The sequence below is a fragment of the Protomyctophum parallelum genome (genome assembly GCF_964188405.1).
Source record: "Protomyctophum parallelum genome assembly, chromosome: 14".
Classification (NCBI taxonomy): Eukaryota; Metazoa; Chordata; class Actinopteri; order Myctophiformes; family Myctophidae; genus Protomyctophum; species Protomyctophum parallelum.
Genome location: NC_139709.1, coordinates 17,237,320 through 17,250,892, shown reverse-complemented (window position 1 = coordinate 17,250,892; position 13,573 = coordinate 17,237,320). Strand labels below are relative to the sequence as shown.

The 13,573-nt window shown below is 42.8% G+C and overlaps 1 protein-coding gene across 1 annotated transcript in view; it reads left to right on the top strand.

Moving 5' to 3' along the window:
* col11a1b (collagen, type XI, alpha 1b) overlaps positions 1-13,573 on the top strand; it is a 129,122-nt gene that overhangs the window by 84,803 nt on the left and 30,746 nt on the right. Inside the window, exons 35-43 of the mRNA XM_083782304.1 lie at positions 68-112; positions 585-638; positions 929-982; positions 2,123-2,176; positions 2,830-2,937; positions 4,341-4,430; positions 7,976-8,029; positions 12,353-12,460; positions 12,981-13,088. Coding sequence (XP_083638430.1) covers positions 68-112; positions 585-638; positions 929-982; positions 2,123-2,176; positions 2,830-2,937; positions 4,341-4,430; positions 7,976-8,029; positions 12,353-12,460; positions 12,981-13,088 — 675 coding nt within the window. The remainder of the gene's footprint in view (positions 1-67; positions 113-584; positions 639-928; positions 983-2,122; positions 2,177-2,829; positions 2,938-4,340; positions 4,431-7,975; positions 8,030-12,352; positions 12,461-12,980; positions 13,089-13,573) is intronic.

Genomic DNA, 13,573 nt, shown 5'->3' with positions numbered 1-13,573 from the left:
AAGGCGTCTTCATCATCTCCTACCTGATAACGTGTCCATAATGCATGAACGTCCTCTCTTTCTCCAGGGAACTTCAGGCAATGATGGACCTCCCGGTGGGCCCGGTGAGAGAGTGAGTACCACACGGTCTATCAATATGAGTCATGACGTTGTACCGTTACATTGTTTTAAAATGAAATTACTTCACACTCATAGTGTATAAAGCTGTTTTACTGACTCGCAATAAAGATAGCAATATTGCATTGTTATCTTTGTTAGGGAATATTGCCCTTTTGTGATATGAAGACGAACATAGGATAAGAAATGACTTACTTTTCTACATAATTATGGTTTTGGGGAAAGGCAAGCCTAGGATTTGTTGGGTTTTCTAGGGCTAGTAATAATTTATTGGCCCATAGTTCTGCACTTTACATTTGTTTCTTCTGGAAAAACCAAATTGCTCCCTCTTCCATTAAACAGTGTGGCCAGGGCACTCAGTCTTGCAATCTGAAAGTTTAATCAGTATTACTTGTTAAAATGCTAGCGTAAATGTTCAGTGTTTGAATTCTAATGATGTATTTCAAACTATATTTTGTTTCCTCAAGGGACCCCAAGGTCCTCAAGGCCCAGTCGGTTTCCCCGGACCCAAAGGACCCAACGTGAGTATCTCCAGTGGACCTGTTCACCAAACAGGTGTCAGCACTTCCTTCACAACATGTGAAACATTGATGAGTACGTCCTGTTGACATGATGTGTGCTTGTGTGTGTGTGTGTGTGTGTGTGTGTGTGTGTGTGTGTGTGTGTGTGTGTGTGTGTTTGTGTGTGTGTGTGTGTGTGTGTGTGTGTGTGTGTGTGTGTGTGTGTGTGTGTGTGTGTGTGTGTGTGTGTGTGTGTGTGTGTGTGTGTGTGTGTGTGTGTGTGCGTATGCGTGCATGTGTTCATGCTCCAGGGACCACCAGGGAAGGACGGACTGCCTGGACACCCAGGGCAGAGAGGAGAGACAGTGAGTGGATCAACTTTCTATTATTATCCTACGGGCATTGGCCCCGGGGCATGGAGAGAATGCTGGACTGGTGTTAGTGTGTGAATACACAGTCATATCAACACATCCCACTACCAGAATCAAAATAGGGTCGACGTGGTGTCTGGTTGCTAGCGCCAAGCTTACCAGCACTGCACTTGCTTCCTGCCAAGTTTCTAGGCTTATTATCCCACCCTCAATGTCTTCACATATTGTACAGTGAGAGTGTAAGAGTAAGAGTGTACAAATGGAACCATTGGGTCCATGTGGTTCCATGTACACTCTTAACACAAAGCATTTTTACTATGTCAGACGTTCAAGTTTTAATGAATGCAAAAAAATAGAAGCTGAGATCAGCGGTCAGAACCTGCCAAACAAACTATATGTGTATGTATATATATATATATATAACTGACAATTAACGCCTACTGTTGAATCACCCTGGCCTTGAGGAAGGGTCCAGCAGTCACTCAGTGGGAAGGGTGATTGCATTGTTTATCTCCAACGTTTGCAGCAGGAACAGATGTCAAAAGCCCTGGGTTCTCAACTCTCAACTTCACTAACTGTGTACAGGATGTTTCCCATCATAGGGACATACACTGTTTTATATCTCTGCTGTCAGGCAGAAACCAATGTGTCCAAAATATTAACTTTTCCGGAAATGAAAAAGAAAATGTTTTTAAAACAACACAACACTGCCTCATCAACGTTGGTATTGTGACTTTATACATTGTCAGATACTTTCATGTGTCCTTACCATGGCTTTGCCCAAATCCAGCTCAAGTGGATTTTTTGACCAGTGATTGTGGAGATAGTTAGTTAATAAAAATAACAAACTGACTAGGACTAGGCGTCTGCTAAATGCCTAAATTGTAAATTGGAGTTAGGTGGTTTGACCGACAGTTTGAGGATCCTAGTTAGGAGGCTTAGTCAGAAGCAAATTTTAATACTTTTAATTGGTTTAATATTTGTTAAACCCACACACAGACATAAAGGGTGTATTAAATCAACACAAACGGAGATAGGAGGTTTGCGCTCAACAGTGACAATATATTACTGACTTTTAAATGCAAATGGTGATCATACAGTAATTCCCATTTGTGTGTTTTTTCTTCTCTTCAGGGCTTCCAAGGAAAGACTGGACCCCCAGGACCTGGAGGTGTGGTTGGACCTCAGGTAGGTTGCATCTCTTCTACTGCTCCTACCTAGTGTCTTCTCTGTGTGGTTTAGCTGTTATGTGACATAAGTGAAGGTCCAGCCTTTTCTGAAGCACTGGAACCCCAATGCAACTCATTGGAATGCACAAGGCATTACAATGATGTTGCTGTGGTAAAAATGTAATCATGTGGATCTGATGTCATCTATATGACATCAGATGTCTATGACACATCTATGACATATGATGACTCCACATTTGTTCAAGGTTTCAGCCCAATCCGAACCCTATTGAGTAGCATTTAAGTGAAATATTTCAGAAAACATGGAGGTGCCATACTAAGTTAGCCTACTGACTGACATACAAAGTTTGGCGATTTGTGAGATTATCTCCAGATATACTGTACAGCTAGCCTCCTACAGAGCCATAGTACTGTAAACATGACTGCACAACCCGTATCACATTTGATATATCAGATGTTAGTCAGACCGACTACATGTGATCAGTTGTTAGCCAGACCTACTACATGTGATCAGTTGTTAGCCATACCTACTACATGTGATCAGTTGTTAGCCAGACCTACTACATGTGATCAGTTGTTATCCAGACCTACTACATTTGCTTAGGGGGTCATTCATGGATGCTGACAACGTGTCTGTGCTGTACCTGACAGGGTCCTACCGGAGAGACGGGACCCAGCGGAGAGAGAGGTCACCCCGGGTCCCCCGGTCCCCCTGGTGAGCAAGGTCTCCCTGGATCTGCAGGAAAAGAGGGAGGAAAGGTAAACAGATTTCTGTGTTTGTGTCCGTGTGCCTGTGCCTGTAATGCAATCCTCACTGTTAATTTATCCATTTGTACTGTAACTCTGCGAATGTACAAATGGCACACATTTTGTACCCTCTCCGAGTTCAATTTCCATTGAGGATTTTACTGTGTGGTGGTTATTGCATTAGTGTGCGTTGTTGGTGTGTTCCCCTGTGCTTTCTGTATTCTGTTTTACTAATTGGATTTAGCATGTGTTATACATACTGTCCATAATGTCCAGTGAGATATACTGTACTTGTTTTGAGAATAACTGCAATACAAGCCAAAAAAGAAAATGTTATCATGAGATCCGGGTATGTAATTTGAGCAGCTACCATCTCTCTGTGTATTTCATTTGAAAAACACTCTCAACTGTGAAGTACAGTTATGATGTTTTAACTTGGAAAATAATACTTAAACACAACTTAAAAAAAATACTCTTTTTAGCCAGGAGACAAAAAGTTAACAAATCAATACAGAAGCTGAACAGGAGGTCTTGGCCTTTTGTTTTCACAGCCAAACAGAGCAAGTTGCGTATAAGAAATGTAATCACTATGGCGCTTTGCCACTGTTAATGATCTGGCCTTTTCCACTCTTGAACCTATGTAGCCTAATGGTATAATTGGTGCATTAAAAATGTTTTCTGTTGAAACCATTCGATTAACCCTGTCACACCCTAATGGAAATCTGTTCTTTCTTTGTTATTTCTGCTCAGTCATTTGCTGCTATGGACACATAATATGATGAATTGTACTTATATGATTGTTCACTAAACAAACCTCTGGATGCTTTTGCTTTGAAAAATCAAGTATACCATGGCTAGTCACTGAGCTCACTCCAAAGCGTCCAAAACATTAATGAATGTGTGCACATGTGTAATTCACACCTAATTCAGAACATATAGCGAACTGCCGTTTTAAAACTATACAAGCCAAATCAATAGGTCAGACAACCTGAAGAGGCCTTTCAAAAATATACTGTTCCAAAAAATAGTTCAAAAAAAGGTCATTCAAGAAAAAGGAAATCAATAAACTTACATGCCTAATAAAGCATAAGTCTAGAGTTACCTTTTGATGAGGTATGCTTGAAGAGCCCGATCTCACCTAAAGATGGTGAAATAACACGGATAACATACTCTACTAGAAAACTCCCAAATATGTACATTACACTACTACTGTTTTGACAGCGATGAAGGCATGGCTTTCACCCCATTATCTCAGTTGGGCCGAATGCATTCCCCACAACATTAATATTCTGTGCCACGTTGTACAGCATTAGTAGCAGTCTGTTCTTTAAACCGAGAGTGGTTTGCCGTTTATTGATCACCTGCTTTGATGTCCGATAAGCTGATGTTTTCATGTCGTGCGTCTCTGTCTGCAGGGTGACCCAGGTCCTATGGGTGTTTCTGGGAAGGTGGGCCCCGCCGGGCTGAGGGGCTTCCCAGGAGTGAGAGGACTTCCAGGGGCCATGGTAAGACCAAAACATAGACACAAGCGCAAACGGGTACACAATAGTAGACACGCAGGAGTCAGAGGTCTACCACAAGCCGTCGGTTTATACTTAGTTGTGCACTGCGGTGTCACGCTGAAAACAGCATTGCAGTTGGGAGGTTGTATAATCACAGATACAGACACACAGGTCAGGTATACTACAGTACTACATATACAGACTCAGGAGGCATTTATACAGATGAGCACATGCACAAACTCACACACAAACATGCACGCACATGTTCACACAAGCAGGCACCTGCGTGTGTCATCTCATATCCCGAGAACAAACACTGCCAAGTACAACACGGCTCCCAAACCTCAATTACCAAACCAACTGCCTGCTGTTGAACCAAATGCCATCTTGGCTGAGCGCCGCACTGAAAGTCTCTAGCGGTGTGATCCAAAAAATCCAATGTAGTTATTACTTACTAGTCACAAGCTTGTGTTCAAATACTTCTTAACATGGGTACACTTGATTCTAGAACAAATAAAACACATCCACATGGACATTAACATTAAAAGAAGGACTTGTGTACGAATCAACAAGCCATGGCGCGTCATGTAGGCCTAATGATTTGGATTTTTTTTCTTTCTTGAGATTAATTTATTTTGAAACAACAACTACTTTGTTATTTAGCTAACTTATGTTATTTTGGCGTGACATACAGTATTATTAACATAGACATAACATAGCAAAACACTAGAAATGCACGGAAAGACTAGATTAATCTTGATGTTCGTCAGAAACCAACTGCACTCAAGCCCATAACATGGCGGGGGCGCAACATGCAATGCCTCCTATACTCCCAGGGTTCCGATAATAGAAAAAAATAAGTACGGTAAGTCCTTGAAGGTGGGGGGAAAGTTCAAGGCAATAGGGAATGAGTTGTGGGCACAAATATGAGAACGTGACGTGGTTGAGTCAACATTTCAAGGGTGAGTGACCAATGACTACCCGGGACAATAAGAAGACTTATTACAGCTGTTGTGTGTTTATCGCCCAATGTGTGTGGGGTGTTGACCTTCTCCTCGAGCAGCATGCACATGCACCCGTGACACATTTGCTTTGTACACGCACACGCACACGTACTGAACGGAATAGAACACATGACTCACTCTAGGATACATGATGACGATGCACACAAGCAGACAGATACAGAACCACACCAGTGTTAACATCGTCGACTAAAACTATGACGAAGAATGTCCGTGGACTACTTTTTTCACCAACTAAATAACAACTGAGCTATGATGACTAAAACTTTGACTAAATATACTGTTAAATAAAAACTAGACAAAAAAAGGAAGGGACTAGTGGAGAAGAGATCCAGTAGAACTAAAGCATGTCATTTTTGGTGCAGGTGTCAATCTACAAACTATCATCATCATCATACTATAATTCTAACAATGTCTGAGTGTGTGTGTGTCTGTGTGTGTGTCTGTCAGAAACAGTGCCGTAACTCCTTACTGCCTGCACCAATCACTTTTCACACAGGCATTGAACATATGAATGTGGAGGGCGTAACGAAGACCTTTTTTCGATTTGACACATTAATGATTATTAATGAATTGATTAGTCAATTACAAACGCACCCGGGCGCAGTACCCCCCACGGCCACAAGGGGGGGGGGGGCAAATATCTCACAACGGATAAGGGCTAGTAGTATAAATCAGGCATTCCAGCACCATCATGGCCGCCCAAATTGCATTTTAGTAAACTAAATCAAGTGTAGATTTAGTCTAAACTAAAACTAAAACATTTCAGATGATTAAAGAACTAGAACACATTGCATGAGCTAGCACAAAAACATTGTTAATGGCTGCCTGTACTTATATATAACAACATGCGCACACACACAAATAATCAATGCAAATTAATCCAGTGTGTGCACATGCACAAATTGTCAAGCACGCGCAAATCTTTTCTCACTCGATCTTGGGTGAGCAACGCGTGCTACGCAGACACACACACATACGCGCACACACATTCATTCGCACACACACGCACGCATGCACGCACGCACACACAGTCGCACACACACACGCACGCACACACACACACACACACACACACACATACACATACACATACACATACACATACACATACACATACACATACACATACACACACACACACCTACTTGAGCATGCATGCAATGAGTGTCTCCCTCCTAATCTCAGACAGCCATGTGCACAAAGCAAAACACAAACGCATAAAAACATCATCTGGCCTCTCCATCGTGGGGGGGATCAAAGCAACACCTGAGCCAATAAACAATGCTTTGTGTGTGTGTGTGTGTGTGTGTGTGTGTGTGTGTGTGTGTGTGCTGCCCCGGTATAGTGGGATGAGGGATCCTTCCAGCTTTCTAATGCGCCGCCGAGGTATTAAAACAAAAAAGTGAAAGCCATAGCATCGTGGGGAAACTGTTTGGCAGCTACCACGCCTTTCTGGCTCTGACGGGAGCCTGGTATGAGGCTTTAAATTAGTTATTATAATGAAAGTCTTTTACAGCCGCGGGCGAACAACATTTTCCATATGCCATCTTAGCTTCTTGGTGCCACGAGCCGGGCCGGGCGCCTGCGCTGGTTGGCTCGAGGAGAGGAGATGACAGGCGACCAGAGATTGATGGGCTCTCTCTCTCTCCTCACCGGGGGGGCTTCAGGCTCATAGTGGCTGCTTGATAACGAGGTGTAATCCATGATGAACGCTCCGTAGTGTAACACACGTCGATCGACTCCAACGCACTAGCGCGGCCGCAATCATGCATGTGCCGATATGCGTCACCCAGAGTTACGTGTAACGAACATGAAAGTGGGATCAACATTGCACGCATTGCACGCCCACCAGACACCTTGCGAGCACAGGGGTAAAACGTGTGCATGCACTCACACACGCACACAAGCAGCAGACGTCCTTATTCGCCCACACAGACCGCCTGCAAACAAAAACACAGGCATACTGTAAAATGAGCATGCGCGTGCAAAGACACACACACACACACACACACACACACAAGCACACACAAGCACACATTAACATTTAAGAGCCCATTTGACAGCAGGTACCACCTGTGCTCTTTGGAGGGCATTGAGCAGATCTTTTTCTTTATTTTACTTCTACTCCACTACATCTTAGAGACAAATGTTGTACTTTTACTCCACTACAATTATTTGAAAACTTTAGTTACTAGTTACTTTATATATTATGCTATTATAAAACATACATTACCCTAAAAACAATTTGGCCAAGCTCACAATTTATTCCGTCTGCTACTTTCAAAAGATTTTGAATACATTTGAAAGCTGCACAATGAGTACTTTCTACTTTTTGGTACTTTGAGTACATTTTGGAGCCAATACTTTTGTACTTTTACTCAAGTACATTTTGAATTTTGAACTTTTACTTGTAACCGAATATTTCTATATTGCAGTATCAATACTTTTACTTTAGTAAAAAACAATAAATAAAAATGTGAGTAGTTTTTCCAGCACTAACCCTCTCCTGTCCTCTGCTTCCAGGGTCCAGGCGGCTTGAAGGGAGGAGAAGGCCCTCAGGGAACACAAGGGCCCAACGTAAGTATCCTGTTACCATGGCTACCGTTACCTCAGCTCTCCACAGGACTACTGCACATTTGTTCTCTTTTTGGAGGAGGGAACAGCACGTACAGTAGTGCACAAAATGTTGCAGGCAAGGGGATAATGTTTATTCCTTATAGGAGAGAAGATAAGGTGTGTGTGTGTGTGTGTGTGTGTGTGTGTGTGTGTGTGTGTGTGTGTGTGTGTGTGTGTGTGTGTGTGTGTGTGTGTGTGTGCGTGTGCGTGTGCGTGTGCGACTGTGTGTGCGTACGTGCAGGTCTCACGGATTAGGGTGCCAGGGTTAAAGGCAAAATGTTGAAGTCTCTGTTGACGTTTGGATCAAAGTGCATTGTGCACATTGATCAGAAACACTGTGTCACCTGTCAAAAAGTTATCAGCGTTTGCTTCTGTGCCTTGAAGGATAATCAGGATGATCGTTAACACATATTAGCATTTTTGCGTATTAGCATTTATATTGGTATTTCGATCCTTTTATTTAATTCCCATCCATATCAATCACAATTATCCTCCCGTAACCTCCTGAAGCCCCCTTATAGCCTTATAGCTTTATTTCGACACAAACACACACAGTCTGCGACAAAGTACGCATCGGGCTTAACTCGTCTGCTGTAAACTGCGTCACACTCCACTTGTTCGTGAGTGGCTTTGAAAAAATAGAAGAAAAACGGAAAAAGAAAAGGGTGGCACAGCAGAGTAAACCACAAAGAAGTGGGCCGATCTCTCTTTCTCTCTCTCTCTCTCTCTCTCTCTCTCTCTTCCATCTTGTTGAGGCTGCTGGCCACTGATGTGTGGAAGTGGCTCTTCCAGCTCTGTATAGATTGTACAGAGAGTGGCTGGCTTGCTGGTAGATAGTGGCTGGCTGGCTGGCTGACTGACTGACTGACTGTCTAACTAACTGACAGGCAGCTTTGAAGAGTCTGACATTTTGTTCAAGCGATAAGCGCTGGCTTCCGATAACTGCCTCCATGCCTCCCCCCTTTCACCATTGCCAGATGAGATAAAACGGCAGATATGCAGGGCACGCATAATGAAAGAGAGAGGATGCTGATGGCTGTGGTGTGGCTAGCTTTTAATGGGAGTAATCATTCGCAATGCAAATTATGCTTTTCTTAATTTTTTTCATTCAAATTTTATTTGATAGGGATGATGCGATACAGCATGAGAATTACATGGCTGCACAGAGATTTTATACTTAGCTGATGCAAATTTTCAACTCTTCTTTCATTGTCATGAAATCACAATACACCGGCGATATCACATCACATCACGACCAAGATGCCTTGGTCGTGATGTGATGTGGCGATTAAAAACAATTGAAGCAATTAGCAATGCAATACTTAAAAATAGGTACCCTTCTTGTTTGCTTTCAGCCAGCCCGTAACCTTTGTTGTAAAATATTTTATATCTGGAATTAATTTGAATGTGGTTGTTAACGTGTTCCAAAGTTGACAGCTCTTTATGGAGACCGCTGTTTGTTCAAATGTAGTTCTATAGGCTGTGTAATGTTGCATTTGCCATTCACCATATTTATGAGGTAGTTTTACTATGTTATGTTATGTTATGTATGAGATACTGTATGTATCTGTATCTCACTATGTTATATTGTCTTGTCTTTACAAATAACAAGTAAGTAAGTAGCCTTGGGAACAGAGACATGTGTCCCATAGGTGCCGGAGTCTACAGAAATAGGAGTATTTCTGTAGCATGGGGCTGCTTGATGTAAAAGTACATCTCCTAGCCATGATGTACAAGTACACCCCCTGGACAGGATGTAGCCCCTGGACATGACGTAAAAGTACTCCCCCTGGACATGATGTAGGCCTACAAGTAGCCTACTCCCCCTGGACATGATGCTAGAATGTCGGAGGGACTTACAGGATAGCATTGGGTCACATTGTTATAGTCTTTGGTATGACCCAGTTGGGGCTTTAACCCTGACCGTACCCTGTCTCAGGGTAGACACTATAACCACAAGGTCACTGAGCTGTCATTATACATGGGGTAGTTTTACTCTGAAGTACTCTCTACTGGCTTGCACGTGCATGATGGACTGTTTCCACAGGGTATGATGACCGAGTCGAAACAGAGGTTGGTGTGACTAAGTACAATGTTCCCACATGCCAGAGATGTGATATTTTACTACATCGATTTCCCTGCCAGTGATTGCAGTCTGTGTTTGTGTGTGTGTGTGTGGGTGGGTGGGGGGGTGGGGGGGGGGGGGGGGGGGGAGAAGGAGAGGAGTTAGTCAAAGTGCATGTGTGCATACGTGAGTGAGCGTGTACGTGCGTATGAGCAATTGTGTGAGTGCATGTGTGTGTTTTAAAGCATCCCCCATGCATCAGTGACCACCAGGCCACTTAATTTAGATTAGATGTCAGCGTATAGTCACATCAACAAGAACTGGAGGCAGAGAGAGAGAGAGAGAGAGAGAGAGAGCTTGCATGTTTCAGGGTGTATTGAGTACTGAATGCAGAGTAACTGCGTGAGTGTGTGCATATCATATGTGGGTTTGCATATGTAATGGTGCGTGTACATGTGTGCGTGCCGTGCAGGCAGATTGGCAGGTGGACATGGTCAGTCTGCAGTTCTGTTTCACAGGACATGTTTGTCAAAAAACAGACCAGATGGCAGCTGGTGGGATTTCAGTCTTGATGTGGCACACATCTGATTCAAGCTGGATTCAGGCTGGATTCAAGCTAGATTCAGGCTAGATTCAAGCTAGATCCAGGCTAGATTCAATCTAGATCCAGGCTAGATTCAAGCTAGATCCAGGCTAGATTCAAGCTAGATCCAGGCTAGATTCAAGCTAGATTCAGGCTAGATTCAAGCTAGATTCAGGCTGGATTCAAGCTAGATTCAGGCTAGATTCAAGCTAGATCCAGGCTAGATTCAAGCTAGATCCAGGCTAGATTCAAGCTAGATTCAGGCTAGATTTGGCTGCCAGTATAAATGGGGGCCTAAAAGTAGTGATATAAACCCCTCAAGGACGCGGTGATGGTTGGTATGATTTGCAAGCACTGGCGCACACATGCCTGCATGTATGGGCACAGTACACACACAGTACACACACAGTACACCCACAGTAAATAAGAGTCAGTACAAAGACTTCCAGAAGGGAAGTACAGCACACACAAACAAACACCCATTTCTATTTCTAGATCAGAACTCTTCTTATCCATCCACCCTGCTGTTCCCACCCCACACACACAGGCTGCGTTCCCTTCCCAGGCACAGCTCTGGTTTCCATTGAAGTTTTAGTCTCATCTTTAGTTCAATATATAGATGAAGTTGAAGCGAAACAAGCGTATTGAAAGAATATAGTTATGTGAAGTTGTGGCTATTAGACTCTGCTGTTATAGGAGAGAGAACCCCTGGTGGTGGTGCAGATGAAGCCTTAACTCCTGGACAATGTAGAACGAGGTGGTGCTGGGTTTGGGTTAGGAGGTGGACTGCTCAGCGCTCCATAGAAATAGTAACAAAGGAGCCCATTGCCTGATTGATTGGCTGACTGCAAATTGAAAAATCTGAACGGTTAGCAGATCTCACCCTCAGAATTGTGAATGGAATGTTTTGACAGTGTGGGAATGAGGACGTGACATATACCCAGAAAGTACAGCTAGTGTGAGAGAATATTTATTGCACTTTTCGCTGGATGCTCATTTTGTAGCTACCGTCCATAACTTTCATGTACTTCCTAACCAGGATTTGAACCTGGGTCTCCAGCATAGGGGCCCTCATTTTGACAATGCCTTACCTCTTATACCTACATTTATTTCCCCCCTTTTTTATTTTTTTACTATTTTGAAAAACATTTTTGAATAGTTCAAATAGTCGATCTACAAGCTCACAATGTGTCGATGTAGATCGGCTAGTTGAAAAGTTTTAAATGTTTTTCAAAATGGTAAAAAGGGCAAAGAAGATTAGGGGATAAGGGGCATATGCAGTGACGAAAATAGAGCCATAGATTTCTACCACTCTTCTAATAAGGCATCTTTGTTTTGGCTGGGGAGATATTGCGCTGTGAGCATCCTGGCAGAATGGCAGATTGGCAGTACTACTTGTCACAACGAAGGAGTAGGGAGACCACCTCCTAGGATGTACTAGTACTATTATTGTATTAACATACTCCATACTACTGTACTACCATACAGTACAGATACATAAAAATAGAATTGTATAAAATACGTCCTAGATTGTAAGCTTTAAAGTAAGTGGTGGTTAGCCCTGGTTTAGTAGTATTAGTTCTCGTATTGTGACTGGAGAGACCATGTCTGATGGTTCTTTGTTCCTGGATGACAGGGTTCTCCCGGAGAGAGAGGACCTGCCGGGCCCGGTGGTCCTATCGGCCAGACAGGACGCAATGGACCCCAGGGGGGTCCTGGCCCCGCCGGGGAAAAAGGAGGACCTGTGAGTATTCTCTCTCTCTCTCTCTCTCTCTCTGTCTGTATTTCCAATTTTAAGTACTTTTACTTCTACTCCACTACATCTCAGCGGCAGATGTTGTACTTTTACTCCACTACAATTATTTGAAAACTTTAGTTACTAGTTACTTGTAGATTTAGATTATTATTTCAATACATACATTAACAACTTCAGCCCTATGCATTCCGGGCCGGCCATTTTCAAACTTGAAAAGTGAAATGGGACATTCTGTGCTTTCCACTTTTGGTACTTTAAGTACATTTTGATACCAATACTTTTAGAATTTTAGATTCCAGACTTTTACTTTGAATTTCTTCAATTTCTGCAATATTGATACTTTTACTTTACTTACTTAAGTAAAAAAAAACACTGCTTCTCTCTCTTTGTGTCACTCTCCCTGCTTCAGTTTGTCTCTGTCTGTCTCTTTCTTCATTCTTTGGTGCTAAAAAAGCCTAGAAGTTGCCATTGGCCAAAGATGATAAAACATGCTTGTGTCTTTGTTTAGGGAGAGAAAGGTCCCCTGGGTCCTGCTGGTCGAGATGGCATCCAAGGCCCTGTTGGTTTACCTGGTCCCGCTGGCCCTCAAGGCCCACCCGGAGAGGATGGCGACAAGGTACAGTATATCCTTGGATGTGCTACCCCTCAACCAGAGTCCTGTGGTCTCATGAGTATTCTAGAGAATTCATTCATTTACCTCAAGAGACAATTAGTGAACACTGTTTTACTTTGTGTAGTGTACCGGTAATCAAAAATTGGAGTGACTTTCCTGCCAGAGAGGCACTCAGTGTTCTATTGTCATCTCTGTAATTAGCACCTTCTGAAAAATGATTTGTTTTTAATATCCTTAATTAATTCCTTTTATTTTGATTGTCAGGATTTCTCTGTACCACTTCCATTCTACAAAATGTCACACTTTCCACAAATTATATCAACAAATGCAATGATTTCATGCTGGAATTGTGTTTATCCCTAGATGTTCAAACAGTGTGTCCACACTCCACAGCTAATGCACTTGAACAGGGATTAGCATCTTTTGAGCATTTTTGTCATCATACGTGTTTCCAACTCAATCGGGTCGTGTCTCCTCATCGCGTCATG